The sequence below is a fragment of the Anomaloglossus baeobatrachus genome, chromosome 2 (genome assembly GCF_048569485.1).
Source record: "Anomaloglossus baeobatrachus isolate aAnoBae1 chromosome 2, aAnoBae1.hap1, whole genome shotgun sequence".
In the NCBI taxonomy this organism is placed as follows: Eukaryota; Metazoa; Chordata; class Amphibia; order Anura; family Aromobatidae; genus Anomaloglossus; species Anomaloglossus baeobatrachus.
In genome coordinates this window covers 508,451,566-508,469,180 of record NC_134354.1, presented here as the reverse complement: position 1 = coordinate 508,469,180, position 17,615 = coordinate 508,451,566, and the positions used below count along the sequence as shown (strand labels likewise).

The 17,615-nt window shown below is 41.4% G+C and overlaps 1 protein-coding gene across 2 annotated transcripts in view; it reads right to left on the bottom strand.

Annotated features, from left to right (window-relative positions):
* Window positions 1-12,746: 12,746 nt before the first annotated feature.
* The window catches only part of FRMPD4 (FERM and PDZ domain containing 4), a 631,692-nt gene continuing 626,823 nt past the window's right edge, over window positions 12,747-17,615 (bottom strand). The window contains exon 18 of one of the 2 annotated variants that reach the window (XM_075336515.1): window positions 12,747-14,572. In XM_075336515.1, the coding sequence (XP_075192630.1) occupies window positions 13,224-14,572 (1,349 nt within the window). In that variant the 3' untranslated portion in view covers window positions 12,747-13,223. Of the gene's footprint in view, window positions 14,578-17,615 lie in introns of both variants that reach the window. The other variant, XM_075336517.1, reaches the window with a different exon arrangement.

The following is a 17,615-nucleotide window of genomic DNA, read 5'->3' as shown; positions in this document are numbered from 1 at the left end:
AATACAATGAAGATAGGGGTGACACGTACACGGAGACCATGGGGTATAAGTTGTTTGGAGATATAACGCTCAAGTAGAGCCTTACGCCACCATAACCGCGTACGTTTGATAAAGGTATATAGAGTATATTTGATAAATGCTTGGTGCTATATCTCCTGGCTGCCAGCCGACTGGCTGTGTCTTTGAGGGCTGTGTGTTCTCTGATCACATGGTCTGCTCACATGGTCCCTGATGCTGCTGCCGCCCGGCGTCCTGTATTGCCATGGCGGCGCATACAACATCATTGGCTTGCCTGCTCTGGATTGGCATATGGTCCTTTATTAACCTCACATCCTGTGCACTTAGCACCGACCACTGATGAGGGTTCTCCATACCGAAATGGCCATCGGGTTATATGCTGCTCTCCTGCCTCTCCCTGTTCGCTTCCCTCAGGTAATTATATATGACCTTTACCTGCTTCACTTTTATTCTGCTTCATTGATTTACACTGGCTATCTACTTTACTATACCATAGCATTGCTGCCCCTAGTTTTTCAATACAATCTCACATATGCCTCTTACTTCCTTGCAAATTGTATGTGTTGCTGTATAAAATATTATCTTGGCTTCTCCTCTATAATACTATCTTGGTATATAATAATGTTTTTTGGCTTTTCTGTTTATTGTAGAATCTTGGCATTGTGCAATATTTTGGTATATACATCTATCGTCACAGTGCTTGATGTTATATGTCACTTTATTTAACTTGATGATTTTCGTCCATTCATTTTTTTCTACCATAGGTCTCTGTTTGTGGACAGGGTGTATTTTTATTTTTCTATATATACTTACTGTTTTGATACTAATTTTGGCATATACTTTTGTGCATTGGTATTTATATACAGTATATACTGTATACATATATATATATATATATATATATATTAGCACGTATTAACAAAAATGTATTCTGCACACAAAAACCACAAAACAATTAGATAGAAATGTAATTATTAAAAGGCAAAAACTAAGCTATTGGAAGCATTTCACCACATATATTTCAACACCACAGATATTCCACACAGATTTAACTAAATTGGCCAAGTAATGTGTTCCGTCTGTCTCCTTCCAGATCCGTCTCTTTCCCCATCTGTCTCTTTCCCTGTCTGTCTCTGTCTGTCTCTTTCCCCATCTGTCTCTTTCCCCATCTGTCTCTTTCCAGGTCTGTCTCTTTCCAGGTCTGTCTCTTTCCAGGTCTGCCTGTCTCTGTCTCTTTCTTTGTCTGTCTTTATCTCTCTGTTTCTTTCCCCATCTGTCTCTTCCTAGGTCTGTCTCTTTCCCAGGTCTGTCTCTTTCCCCGTCTGTCTCCCCGTCTCTTTGTCTGTGACTTTTCATATCTGTCTCTTTCCCTGTCTGCCTGTCTTTGTCTGTCTCTATTTCTCTGTCTATTTCCCCGTCTGTTTTTATCAAGGTCTGTGTCTTTCCCCATCTATCTTTGTCTGTCTCTCTGGCTGTCTCCTCCTTGCCTGTCTGCCTGTCTCTGTCCCTGTCTGCATGTCTGTCTGTCTCTTTCCCCATCTTTCTCTTTCCAGGTCTGTCTCTTTCCAGGTCTGTGTCTCTTTTTCACCGTCTGTCTCTGTCTGTCTCTTTCACCGTTTGTCTCTGTCACTTTCCCTGTCTGTCTCTATCTCTCTGTCTCTTTCTCTGTCTGTCTCTGTCTGTCTCTCTCTATCCGTCTCCCCATCGACATCTTATTACCTCACATATAAGCTTCTTATACTATGAATGTCTTATATTCCTATACCAACCACTCACAGCTCCTACTAATAACCTGTAGTACCAGGCTCCATTTACTTTAATGAAGGCATGTTTTTTGGAGAGTAACTGTAAAGCGCGGGGTTAAATTTTCCTGTCAAAACATAGTCTACGACATTCCCTGGGTCACATGAGGTGTCTGTGCAAAATTTTGTGATTATAAATGTGGCTACACTTTTCGTTTCACTTTTTCCCCATTATGTAGATAGGGGCATAATTGATTGGTAAATTGGAACGCGCGGGGTTAAAATTTCGCCTCACAACATAGCCTATGATGCTCTCGGGGTCCAGACGTGTGCAGAATTTTGTGATTGTAAATGCGACGGTGCGGATACACTTTTCGTTTCAATTTTTCTCCATTATGTAGATAGGGGCATAATTGATTGGTAAATTGGAACGCGCGGGGTTAAAATTTTGCCTCACAACATAGCCTATGATGCTCTTGAGGTCCAGACGTGTGAGTGTGCAAAATTCTGTGGCTCTAGCTGTGACGATGCAGATGCCAATCCGGACATACATATACACACACATGCACACATACATACACACATTCAGCTTTATATAATATATATGTATATATATATATATATATATATATCTATATATATAATTGCCTTATTCTGTCTGTCTGTCTTGCTCCAAAATTCTGTCCTTACCGCGACAAGCATCTCATTGGCCGCTCGCCTCGCCTCCGCCCCCCCGCACGGATTGGCCGCTCGCCTAGCCTTGGCTCCGCCCCCTGCACGGATTGGCCGCTCGCCCAGGCTCCGCCCCCCACACGGATTGGCCTCTCGCCCCGGCCCCCTTCACGCATTGGCAACTCGGCCACGCCCCGTCCCCCTCACGCATTGCACGCTCGCTCTGGCCCCGCCCCCCGCACACATTCCCCGAACCGATAGGAGCCCCGACTCCCAGGTCAGTGCTGTACCCCCGGGAGCCCACATCAGCATACGCCACCAACCCAGCCGACACATACCCTTGCATTGCTGGGGTTGCCGGCGTACGCTGGTGTGGGCTCCCGTGCGAGCGGGGGGCGGGGTACGCTGGTAACCATGGTACACCGAGTAATATTGTGTAGCATGGTTACCAGCGTACACCGGCTCCCAGGTGAGCGCATCAAGGTCCTGCAGCGGCGGAACATACACACACGCACACACATAAGAACAGACACACACACACACATATCAGATCACACTCACTCTCACACACACCTCACACACACATCAGATCGCATCCACATACTCACAACATCCCGTGATATCGCTTGCTTCTCGGCGGCGATACTGTGCAGTGACCTTTCAGGACCTGCCGGAGGATCACATGGCCAGAAGCATGTGGTATCTCCGGATGTTGTGATTGTGTGAGCGCGTATGTGCGATATCATCAGTGTGTGTGTGTGAGTGTATGCGATCGGATGTGTGTGAGTGTGTTCTGATGTGTGAGTGTGTGTGTGTGAGTGTATGCGATCGGATCTGTGAGTGTCGGCAGATGAGCACGGCGTGCAGCACAGCTGCTGGGACCACCCACCGGTGGACACGGAGAAATGGGGTGTGTGTGTGAGTGTATGCGATCAGATGTGTGCGTGTATACTGTCTGATGTGTGACTGTGGAGCACGATGGGGAGTGTGCAGCATGGGGGATGGAGCACGATGGGGGGTGCGCAGCATGGGGGATGGAGCAAGTTTGGGAGTGCGCAGCATGGGGGATGGAGCATGTTTGGGAGTGCGCAGCATGGGGGATAGAGCACGATGGGGAGTGCGCAGCATGGGGGCTGGAGCACGTTTGGGAGTGCGCAGCATGGGGGATGGAGCACGATGGGGAATGCGCAGCATGGGGGATGAAGCACAATGGGGAGTGCGCATCATGGGGGATCGAGCACGATGGGGAGTGCGCAGCATGGGAGATGGAGCACAATAGGGGGTGCGCAGCATGGGGGATGGAGCACGATGGGGGGTGCGCAGCATGGGGGATGGAGCACGTTTGGGAGTGCGCAGCATGGGGGATGGAGCACGTTTGGGAGTGTGCAGCATGGGGGATGGAGAACGTTTGGAGGGCGCAGCATGGGGGATGGAGCACGATGGGGAATGCGCAGCATGGGGGATGAAGCACGATGGGGAGTGCGCAGCATGGGGGATGGAGCACAATGGGGAGTGCACAGCATAGGGGATGGAGCACAATGGGGAGTGCGCAGCATGAGGGATGGAGCACGATGGGGGGTGCGCAGCATGGGGGTTGGAGCACGATGGGGGGTGCACACCTCCCCCCCACACACACACACACACACACACACCTCCACACACGCACTGCACAACACACCACACACACACTGGGAACCACAAACACTGCCCTACACAGACACCCACACACACACAACATCCAACACAAACACCGCGGCACACATATATACGCACATACCGCACAACACACACATTGCACAAAACATACCTCCCCCAAAACACACACACACACACCCCACACCCACACAAACCGCGCAACACACACACACAACGCTACAAACACACAGCGCTCCACAAATAACGCAACACACAAACAACACCACTCTCACCCCCCGCCACACCCAGACAACACCCAGAACATGTACAGCGCCCTACACAAACACTTGTTAACTACACACAACAACATCTATTTTTATATATATATATATATATATATATATAAAACAAAAATCATACATTAACTACACAATACGTAAATTCTAGAATACCCGATGCGTAGAATCGGGCCACCTTCTAGTATATATATATATATATATATATATATATATATATATATACAGTATATATATATATATATATATATATATATACAGTATATATGTTCAGCAGTTTTGCAGCTATTTTCTCTTTGCCACTACTGACTGTATTTCTACTTCCATAATTTATGATGCACCACCACATTATGGGTGTCAGGTCCGAGCATTCCTGCATGAAGAGTGTCCTGGAAAGTGGATTGGTCATCGTGGGCCACTTGAAAAGCCACCAAGGTCTCCCGATCTGACCCCCTTAGACTTTTATCTGTGGAGCCATCTGAAGGAAATTGTCTATGTTGTGAAGATACAAGATGTACTAGAAGCCTGTGCTAGCATTTCTTCTGCGGTGTTTCTGTCAGTGTGTCAAAAGTGGGAGAAGAGGGTTGCATTGACAATACAACACAATGGGCAGCACCTTGAACACATTTTATAAGTGGTCATAAAATTGTAAATAACTAATAAATGAATAAAGTTACGTTAAAACCAAGCACACCATTATTTTTCTTGTGATGTGTTACATGACCTTCTTCCCTTTGGAAAAAATAAAATTGAATCCAAAATGTCCGACTTCAAAATGGCCGCCATGGTCACAAACCATCTTGAAAAGTTTCCCCCCTCCAATATACTAATGAGCCACAAACAGGAAGTTGATATTACCAACCATTCCCATTTTATTTAGGTGTATCCATATAAATGGCCCACCCTGTATATATATTTTTTTTTTCAAACTAGTACTCCAGTAAAGATAAATATTCTCCCATGATATCCGCAGGAATAACAACTAAAGATGAGCAAATTGATTAGATGAAATGTCACATATCATCAAAATTCATACATTTGAGTGATTTTGAACAATTTGAGTGTCACAATTCCTCCGCACAGTGCATCTAGGACGCAATGAGGGATTATGTGCTGACTAGTATCTGGGTATGCTGAGCTGTCAGTTAGTTGAATGACAGTGCAGTCATCCATTCTGGTGTAAACATTCCTCGAGTAGTAGCCGTAGGTGAAGGCTAACTGTCTTATAACCCGGCATGCTGCAAAAAAATTGGAATTTGTGGGTGTGTTTGCTAGTGCTGATAATTTAATCATCTTCAGGCCAGTCCCGTTACGCACCTCACCAAGTCCTTGTAATATCCAGATAAGGACAACAGACATGTTGATAGCAATGAAGTTCTCTTTACTTGGCACAGTACCTGAGCACAGAATACAGCAGGTGTGACGCCCCTGAGGCTTCATTCGCCACAGAGTATTGCAAACTTGGCCTGACATTAAAAATCTCGAGCTTTATATCAACTGGTAAAATAAAACTGTTATTAACCCCTTATTACCCAGCGTGCCACCCGGCACCAGGGCCGCTGCAGAGTTGGTTACAGCGCCAGAAGATGGCGCTTCGTTTTTTTTTTTAAATTATTTTATGAACTTCATGAAATAATTAAAAAAGGGCTTCCTTATATTTTTGGTTCCCAGCCGGGTACAAATAGGCAGCTAGGGGTTGGGGGCAGCCCATACCCGCCTGCTGCACCTGGCTAGCATACAAAAATATGGCAAAGCCCACGTCATTTTTTTTTTTTAGTTTTTGGGCAAAACACTTAAAAAAAAAGGGCTTCCCTGGATTTTCCATTGCCAGTGAAGGTAACAGCAAGCAGTGAAGGTTAGCAGCCAGTAGCTACTTGGATTACCCTTAGCAATAGAAAATGCAGCGGAAGCCCACGCATTTTTTTTATTAAATTTTTTTTTAAATAACTAAAACAAATGTGCTTCCCTGTATTTTGATTGCCAGTCAAGCTAAAGCTAGGTATATTGGGGTTGCAGCCCGTAGCTGTCTGCTTTATGCCCGTTGAGAATCAAACATACCGCGAAGTGCTACGTCATTTTTTTAAATTGTTTATTTATTTTTATACAACTATATATTGTGTGAGAATATATATATATATATATACAGCCCTGCAAAACTTGTCAGTTTTTCTGATTTTTCTCTTTATATTTCAGAGTAAAATGTAAATTGTTATATTTGTGTTATATCATGTCTCCGAACTTCCAAGCAATAAATTTATGTATTTATTTTTTGAAAATACTAGTTTATAGAATAAAAGAGCAATTTAGATTTTACTTAAAAATATAAAGAGAAAAATCAGAAAAACTGAAAATGTTGCAGCGATCTCTTAATTTTTGCCAGAGCTATATATATATATATATATATATATATATATATATATATAAATATAATATGTACACTATATATATCAATATAAATAGATAATTTTAAAAAATGACGTAGCGCTCCGCAATATTTTTGATTTTCAGTGCAGATAAAGCGGACTGCTACGGGCTGCCACTCCCATCTGCCTCACTTTATCTACCTGGCGATCAAAATACAGGGATGCCCATTAATTTTTTTTTTAATTATTTTAAAAAAAAAAAATTAAAAAAATGCATGGGCTCCCGCTGTATTTTGATCACCAGTCAGTTAAAGCCAGGCAACTGGGGGCTGGGATTCTTGGCAGCCCGCAGCCGCCCCTGGAAATGGTGCATAGTTTCTTAGCACTATTTCCAGGCACTTTACGCGGCTCGTCCAGTGGACCTAATGCGGTGGCACACTGGGTAATTAGGGGGTTAATACCAGCTTTGTATTCTCAGATGGTACTAAGCCCGAAATTCATGGTGCACGCCAAATTAGACATGGCCACCATGAATTTCTAGTAAAACAGTACAAAAAAACACAGCACAGATTTTTTTTTATTAGAAATAAAACAAAAAAACACTTAGAGATTCCATCTTTATTATAAAAACAATCCTTAGCCTGATGTAATCCACAGGTAGAGCATGTCAGCTTCATCACTCTGTACAGACACAGTCTATACACAGTGAGAAGTACAGAGAGCCAAGTCAGCTCTGCTACATCGCTCTCTACAGAGCAAGCAGCAGCAGCCTGACAGTCAGGGCATGATTGCACTTCTGTCTCGCATTGCATCACCCCCCACGGACTGATTTCAGGACAGGAGCTCCTCAGCTGCATGGAAATATATGCAGCCGACCGCTCCTGTGGGGAGATTGTGTGCCGTGATGTGACACTCGCACAGTGACAATGAAAGTTCAGTTACCAGGACCTTCAATGACATCATAATCATGTGACCAGTCTGTAAGCCAATCAACATTCACACCAGATGGTCACATGCTATGACGTCATTGAAGGTCCTCCAAGTCACTGCTGGTTACCGGCGGTACAGCAATGATCTGACTCAAAAGCAGGAGCTTCCGGGAGTCTGAAGGACGCATCGCGGGACCTGTAAGTATAATGACAATGTTTTTTAATAATGTCCTTTTTTATTTACAGCCCATGACCCGATATAGACCTGATCTGTTACACGAGCTTTCCAGGAAAGCTCGTGCTCTGGATCGTGTACACGATCACTATGTGATCGGTACGATCCCTGATCTTTACAGATTGGGATCACCCATCCCTACACATGAGTCATTTTATAAAATAATTTTTAAAGAAGAATAAAGTTTTGGGGAATGGCAAAGTCAAAGTCCTACCCTTAATCCTATAGAAATATTGTAGAAGGGTCTGAAGTCAGCAGTTTATGTGAAACAAAAACACTAACAGAGTTGAAGCTGTTTTTTAGGGAGTAATGGGCTAAAATTCCTCCATGCCTTTATGCAGCACTAATCAGCAATAAAAAGAAACATTTATATTCAATTGTTGTACAAGTGGGTCACACAAGACACTAAAAGCGGAGGTTCACAAATTTTTGTCACTCAGATATGTGGTATTGGATCATTTCACTCAATAAAAAAAAAACAAAGTCTAATATTTTTACTCATTTGTTTAATTTGATTCTCTAATTTTAGGACCTAATTTGATTCTCTAATTTTAGGACCTGTGTGAAAATTGGATGCTCTTGTAATACACATCCATAGCAGAGACTGTGTAATCACAAGCCATAGTGATAACGTTTCATCACAATTTTTACATAGTTATAGACCCAAAGATACTGTATTCTCCTATTAAGTGAAACCTGTCATTAGATTCATGATGCCAGACCCATGGGCAGCATGAATCAGAACTGGGATTCAATCATGTATGTGATTGCAGCCTGTATGTTTTCTAGACTGCTGTAGGATTTCACAGAAAACAGTTTGAAAATCCAACTGGGTACTATACAGAGAAAACTCATCTGATGTGGCCGACTTTTCCTCCCCAGACCACCCAAGTTGATTGACAGGTCTCTCCCATGTAATTACAATCTTGGCGCAAGGTTTTGGGACTGACACAAATTTTGATTTTCATTTAGTCTGCTACTTTAGTGTTTTTACATCTTTTAGACAGATGTTTCTATGGTATCTTAAAGCACAGTTATAAGCATTTCCTAAAGGCCGCTTTACACGCGGCGATTTATCGTTCGATCACATGTGCGACTGCACCCACCCCCATCGTTTGTGCGTTACGGGCAATTTGTTGCCCGTGGCGCACAAAGTCAGTAACCCCCATCACACATACTTACCTCCCGAATGACCTCGCTGTGGGCGGCGAACATCCTCTTCCTGAAGGGGGAAGGACGTTCGGCGTCACAGCGACGTCCCACAGCGGCCAGCCAATAGAAGTGGAGGAGCGGAGATGAGCGGGACGTAACATCCCGCCCACCTCATTCCTTCCGCATTGCCGGCGGCCGCAGGTAAGCTGCCGTTCATCGTTCCCGAGGTGTCACACGGAGCGATGTGTGCTGCCTTGGGAACAATGAACAACCGGCGCGCAGAAGGACGATCAATTTTTTGAAAATGAGCGACGTGTCAACGAGCAACAATAAGGTGAGTATTTTTCCTCGTTCACAGTCGCTCGTAGCTGTCACACACTACGATATGTCAAACGATGCTGGATGTGCATCACTAACGACGTGACCCCGACGACATATTGTTAGATATATCGTAGCGTGTAACGGAGCCTTTAGTCTTTAAACTTTTATTGACAGATATACAGTATCAAGTTTATAAAAAAATTTAATATATACATTCTTGACCCTTATTTCCTTTGGCTGTGTGCACACTTTACACTTTTGTCACTTTTTTTAGTGCAGATTTGTCACGAAACCTGAAGAGTTTCCTGATGCCAGCAAAATGGAGAATCCTGAATTCTAATGCACACATTGAGTATTTACTCCTTGCAGTTGTGGTGCAAATTTAAATCTGAAGCATGTCAATTCTTTCAGTGTTTTTTGCTACAGATTTCACTTATAATAATGAAGGGGAAATATCTGAACCAAAAACACGTCAAAAACACATCAAAATGCGACAAAACATGCATTTTTGCCTCTACTTTTTTCCTACCAAGAGATTCAGAAATTCTGCACCAAATAATTAACGTGTGCACATGCACTAAGATTTCTGCAGTTCACCGTGATATAAGCTACTAAGCTTAATCCTGACCAATGGCAACCCATTCTTGCTTAATCAGTGCCTGGAGTTTTTTGTTTATCCATCCACTCTTTAAGGATTGACTACAGGTTCTCTGTGGGATTGAGATCCAACAGGATTGAGATCCAAGATACTTAGTTATCACTTGCCTTATGACCTGGTGTGCCATCCTGTTTGAAAAGGCATTGTTCATCATCACCAAATTGCTCTTGGATCATTTAAAGAAGTTGTTCATGGAGGATGTTTAGATACTATTCTTCATTCATGGCAGTGTTCTTATAAAAAAATGTGAATGAGCCTACTCAATTGGTTGAAAAGTAACCCCACACATAAATAGCCAAACAATGCTTTATAGCTAGCATGACACAAGACTCATGGTAGTGCTCACTTCTTCTCCAGACAATCATTTTACTAGATGCCTCATGTAGTCTGAAGGGGAATCCATCAGAGAAATACATTTTACCCAGAGTTCTGCAGTAAAATCCCTGTATTTCCTGCAAAATGTCAGTCTGTCCTTAATTTTTTTTATTTTAGAATGTAGCTTCTTTACTGTCTTTCTTGATACCAGGCCAACCTCTAAAAGCCTACTGTCAAGATAATTAATTTGCAATGCAAGAAACTGTTCACCCCTTGATGAAGTCTTCCTTCACAGTTAGAAGCTACAGTAGTGGCAAAGATAGAAGCAGTGTTGGCGCTGCAGTTATATCTCCCACAGCATCTTTCATCATGTATTCAGAACATCTTTAGGATGTGCCAATTCAAGAAACTAGTAAGTAACTGCAGTGCTTCCCCCTGACAACGCCTTGTTCCAGGAGGTCAAATAGACATTTAACAAAAGTGAGTGCAGCCCCAGTCTTTTTATGACATCACGTTTGAGACTCCTCTCAAATGAAACATCACAGAAAGGGCAGTAAAAAAAAACACATTTAGGAATTAATTAGATAGGGAGAAGTGTAGGGAATTATATAACAAAGCTAATTACAAAAGTGAGTAGGGTATAAAGACAGATATTTAGAAATTATACTTTAGGTGCCGGACCAACATTTAAGTACGACCCCTAGTTACGATCATTGAATGTTCAAACAAAAGTTAAAACAATTAATACTTACTTGATCACTTACTTTCTGGCTGCTTGCCACCCACTATCTGGTTCTCCTCTTTCAGCCATAACATGCCATATCTACGCTTCTTCACAAGCCATAACTTCCAACTTTATCCAGGCTGTAGCCCTCTGCACACCCTAAGGTCCTGACATCAGCGCCTCAACCTAATGACGCAAAATGACCTCAGGAACATGGACACGGGCAGAAGTTCTAGCCTGTAGTGAAGAGGCTTGAGATGTGGCATATGACAATGGAAAGAAGAGAATCGGATGCATCGTAGACGGTAGTGTTGTGAATGTTAGTTATGTTTTGGCTGCTGGGAGGCTCCCTCTGGTGGCCAGGAATGGTTTGGACTTGGACCAGGTGTGTTGTGCAGTGGGTGTTTCCTTTGCTAACTCTCTGCTTATTTAAATCCTGGTCTGATTACAGGCTGTTGCCGGATGTCAGTTGTTTTTTGTATCTCCAGCCTGCTTAATCCTGCTCTACACCACATCTTCCCCAGATAAGTGCTTGCTCTTTATTTATTGTCTGGTTCTTTTGTTTATCTGGGTTTGTCATTTGCTGTGGTTGGTTTCAGTTTATTTGCTTGCAGGGATTTTCCCCCTCAGTGGATTGTTGAGGAACTCCCTGCAGTTCTGTGTGGAATATAGCTCCATGTGTTTGTGGCTTGTTGACTTTGTTATGATTCTTGTTTTCTGTTCATTGGTATGACAAGGGCACCTGGTATAGGACGGAGTTCAGATCGTTCGATCTGAGGGCCTTTTTCTACTATCAGGTAGTTGGTATTTTGCAGGCTTTTTCTCTGGCCACCATCAGTCCCTTTCCTGTCCTTTCCTATTTTAGTCAGCGGGGGCCTCACCTTTTGCTAATCCTGTGATCTACCTGTGTATTTTGTGTTTTTCCTATATCACCGCAGTCTTTGAATGTGGGGGGCTAGCTATTCTTGTCTATTTTCTGAGGCAGAGAGTTATTCATCTTTCCTACCTTTAGGATAGTTAGTTCTCCGGCTGGGTTTGCGGTGCACAGGATGTTAGTTCACCCCTCGGCTACTTCTAGTTGTGATGGTTAGTAAGGGGATGGCGGCCAGATTAGTTGCCAATGCTCTTGTCCCGTTTTGCCAATGATTTGTGGTGGTCTTCCATGGTTCCGGATCATAACACGGGAGACTGGAAAGGTGAGTATTGGTTAAAAAAAGATGTGAGATGTGACAATGGAAAGAAGAGAACCATGCATCGTAGCCGGGAGACTGAAAAGGTGAGTATTGGTTAAAAAAAGATGTGAGATGTGACAATGGAAAGAAGAGAACCAGATGCATCATAGAGGGGTAAGTATTGGTTAAAAAAGGCAAACATATAAGCTAACACTCACCTCTTCGGCTGCCCCACTGCAAAGTGACTGGTCCTCTTCTTTCCGCTGGCAAAAGCAGTTTTGGGCTACAAACAAACCTACAGGTCATATCTAGTTTGTAATTATTGGACTGCTTGTTGTGAAAACTATAAGGGGGAGGGGGGGGGGGTCCAGACACAGGCAGATAATAAGAGTGGCATTGTTTTCATAAAAAAAACCCTGCCTTTTTACAAACTCTGTTGTACTTTAAAGCATTTATGACTATTTTATTCATTTGTTTTCTTTCATGTAAATGATTGCACACAGACAACATGAACTAAAAAAAAATCAATTTATTATATATATATATATATATTTATATTTTCTAGTAAATCATAATACCTTCTTTGATGTGAAACATATTTCATCATTTTCAGAGCTTAAAAATTATAATTTAAAATATTAAATACTGTTTATTTACATTATGCTATCGCTAATGTGATTGGGCTGGGAGGAAGAGAGGAAGATGCAGCAAGGGTTAATGCTAACATAGTAAGCCTGCACATAATGCAAGATAAGTAATTGAGGTTCATTAGGCTCTTAGATGCTAAATTTTTACAAGAGGCTGCATCACATCAGCATTTTTGCTAATGAGTAATGCCATTCTCTCATATGGTGTCTGGAGGATAGACAGATGTGTTGCGTTACGTAGGGTATACAAGGGAGTAATGCAATTTACATTGGTCTATACATATATAAAGAAAAAACATTATGTATGGCTTTATTAAGGTAGTTTATGAAGTGACTATCTTAGCTTATTTGTTCAAAAGCATTTTAAGAGAACGGGTTAGTGTGCTTACAACGGCAGCCATAGTACTAGAGTGTCGAGCCATAAGTTTAACACTGGGATCACTGAACATCTTTGCAGATGTAGACTCCGCAGCCCTCAACAAACAAATGTAGTTCAAAACCACCTCATCTATTTTTGCTACAATTTCTTGTTGTTGTGATTCAGAGTTCACCGCTTTTACTAATCTCATGCATGCTTCTGTTAAACAACACAGGATTTGAAAACTTGAAGTCATGGCTGACAACATTTCTTCTTGGCCCTTCTCTGCGGTGGCCATCTTCCTGCAGGCACTTCCTAGCTGTCTAGATTCAACAGACAGTCGTTGTTTATATTGAGTTAGCTCATGGTCATAGGTATCTAAGCTTGCATCTTCCCCCTTTCCGGCATGGGTTGATCTTATTATATTGAGTAACTCATTCGCATCTCTTTGAGCAGCAAGAAACCCATCAGGTATTGCATAAATTTTTTCTTTTAGTGCACTTATTCTGGCAATTTTTTCATCAAAGTCCATGTTTTGGACACTCAACTCAGTTTGCCCAACAACATGTTCCTCCTCTGTGTATTTTGTAGCCATTACTATACTGGCTCTTGGAGATTCTATATCTCTATTTCCCCTTGATGTGAATGAAAGCTCTCCTTTTTGAGCTTCCACTGGTGATTGTGGTAGATATACACATGATAATTCTTTGTTTTCATTATTGTTACCATGATCTACCTCTTCAAACTCATCTTCTTCATCATCATTCTTTCCCCTGTTTTGGAAGCAGTAACTAAAAGGCCCCCGACATCTCCAGTTGCTTGCATCTATTTTCAACAAAGGCAGTGACCTAGACTGTTTTTGTACCTTTTGCATAGAACCAGCTGAAGTTGACCTTTTACTATCTTTGCCTTCACTGAGTGAATTCACAGAACTATGGGAACAACTTTTGGAAATTTTTTTCCCTAAAGGAAGCTCGAGTCTCTTTTCAGACCTGGACGGTCCAGTCTCCACCCCATCCAAGCACAAGCTAATTGACGAGATTTTCTTATCTGTTACCTCTGTGCCTGAGGATCTCGTTATGACACTGCTGCTCCTTCTTAGTACCTTTCTGTTATGTGGCATTTTTAAACTTCCTCCCATTATATCATACTGGGGTGAACTGATTTCTGCTGCAAAGGCCTTATTCCCTTGGTGAAGATGGAGAGAATCTTGGTTCTGAGTTGGCACATTTGTTTCTGAGCAAATGCTGGATGATGCAGTTGGGTCACCTTTTGGGTGTTTAATAGTAGCTGTAGGCATGCCATCTCTTCTTCCTTTTGCAGGCTCTGTCAAAGCTACACTAGGGGTAGTAGAAAAACAGAGATATTTGTTAAGCATTTCTGAAAAAATACATATAAAACAAAAACAATAACAAGAACAATATATATATATATATATATATATATATATATATATATATATACATATATATATATATGTATATGTATATATATATATACTGTATATATATAATTGAAACCAGAACTTTACATACACTATCTAGAAAGACACGTATGCATGATGCTTTTTCTCACTTTCTGACATGAAATCAAAATACTCCTTTCCCGTTTTATTTCAGTTAGGATTATCAAAATTATTTATATTTGCCAAACGCCAGAATGATGAGAGAGAGAATGTTTAAGGCATTTTCATTATTTTCTACAAAGTCAAAAGTTTACATACACTAAGAGTACTATGTCTTTAAACAATATGGGACAGCTCATATGATGATGTCATGTCTTTGGAAGGTTCTGATAGGTTTATTAGCAATATCTGAGTATTTTAGTATTTTAGTATTTCTAGTATTTTAATGTACAACTGAAATACAATTTTTCTTTGTGAAGCATCATTGAAAAGTCAAACAAAATCAGCCAAGATCTCAGGAAGAGAATTGTGGACTTGCACAAGTCTGGTTCATCCTTGGGTGTAAATTCCAGATATCTGAAGGTACAAACAATTATACGCAAGTACAATCAAGATAGGAATGTCCAGCCATCATTCCACTCAGGAAGGAGATGGGTTCTGTGTACCACAAATGATCATGCTTCGGTCAGACATGTGCATACCAACCCAAGAACAAAAGCAAAATACCTTGTGAAGATGCTGGTGGAAACTAGTAACATTGTTCATTATCCACAGTGAAACGAGTACTGTATCAACATGGGCTGCAAGGCTACTCTGCCAGGAAAAAGCCATTACTCGAAAAGAAACATAAAAAGCCAGATTAATTTTTGCAAATGCACACAGGAACAAAGACTTTAATTTTTGGAGACATGTCCTGTGGTATGGTGAAACTAAAATGGAACTGTTTGGCCATAGTGACCATTCTTACGTTTGGAGGAAAAGGGGAAAAGCTTTGAAGCCTAATAACACCATCCCAACTGTGAAACACAGGGGTAGCAGCATCATGCTGGGGGTTGTTTTGCTGCAGGAGGGGCAGGTGTACTTCACAAAATAGATGTCATCATGAGGAAAGAAGTTTATGTGGCATAATGAAGCAACATCTCAAGACATCAGCCAGGAACTTAGAACTGGGGGGGAAATGGGTCTTCAAAATGGACAATGACCCAAAACATGCTGCTAAAATGGTTAAAAAGTGGCTTAAGGATAACCAAGTCAATGTTTTGGAGTGGCCATCACAAAACCCTGTTCTCACTAAAATTGAAAATTTATAGACAAAGTTGAAAAGGCAGGTGCGAGCAAGGCGACCTACAAACATGGCTCAGTTACACCAGTTCTATAAGGAAGAATGGTCCCAAATTCCTATCAACTATTGTGAGAAGCTTGTGGAATGATATCCAAAACGTTTGACCCAAGTCATATAGTTTAAGGGCAATAGTACCAAATACTAATGATATGTATGTAAACTTTTGACTTTGCAGAAAGTAATAAAAATGGCTTAAAACATTCTCTCTCTTTCATTATTCTGGCATTTGGCAAATATAAATAATTTTGGTAATCCTAATTGGCCTAAAACAGGAAAGGTTTATTCTGTTTTCATGTCAGATAGTGAGAAAAACATGCATATGTATCATTTTAGATAGTGTATGTAAACTTCTGGTTTCAACTGTATATATATTTAGTCGTGACCAAAAGTGTTTGCACCCTTGAAATTGTTCTTGAAAATGAAGTATTTCTTCCAGAAAATTATTGCAATTACATGTTTTGTTATACATGTTTATCTTTTTATCTGTATTGGAACACAAAAAACCTGAGACAAAAGGCAAATTGGCCATAATTGTACACAGAACCCCAAAAATGGTCTGGACAAAATTGTTGGCACCTCTCCAAAATTGCTTCAAGCTTGTGATGCTCATTCAAACTCACCTGTGGTATGTAACAGGTGTGGTCAATATGAAAATCACATCTGAAAACAGATAAAAAGGGGAGAAGTTGACTCAGACTTTCCATTGTGTGTCTGTGTGTGCCACACTAAGCATGGAGAACAGAAAGAGAAGAGAACTATCTGAGGACTTGAAAACAAAAATTTCTGAAAAATATCAGCAAAAAAATATCAACAATCTCAATTTTACATGTCCATCTGCAGAGATCTTGATGTTCCTTTGTCCATGGTGCGCAACATAATTAAGAAGTTTACAACCCATGGCCAAGAAGGAGAAAAAAAGTTTTGCACCATGAATATGCACACCTTAAAAAAACAAATGATATGCTTTAATTGCGCATCTGCCTAGCTGTACTTCCAGGGAATGGTACCTCATATGGGTTTTTAGCCCAGGTTTTGGTCTGTGGTACATATCTGCTATTTAGAGTGTTAGCATTACCCACTGTAAATCATAGGTTTGCGAGGACATAGTTAAAACACCATGCTGCAGTGAAAGGATGAAATAATCAGGAAGACTTTAAAGTGATTTATTTCTACACATTTCGCAGATAGGATATTTCCTTCTTCAGGAAATAAATCACAAATATACAACGAAGTAGCTGTGTACATTTGTATTTTTTGTTCCTGAGATATCCTATCTCCGAAACGCGTAGAAATAAATCCCATTCAAGTTATCCTGTTTATTTCCTCCTTCCACGGCAGCGCAGTGTTTTAAAACTTTCCTCGTTAACCTACAATTTACTATGTTTTTGAGGACTGTGGCAGCAATTCTCGCATGCCAGCAATCGTGGTTGTGACTTCTCACAGCCTGTTCAAGTGAGCAACTCCATGTATACCTGCTAATCCTCCATCTAGGATAAGACCCTATTTGTGCCATCTCACAGACACCTGAGATACATACAGCTGTTAGGGAATCTCAATAATATAACAACATTAAAACACAATTTTGCCATTTCGTTCCAATGTCTCTTTGGTATCTATTACAGATAATTCTG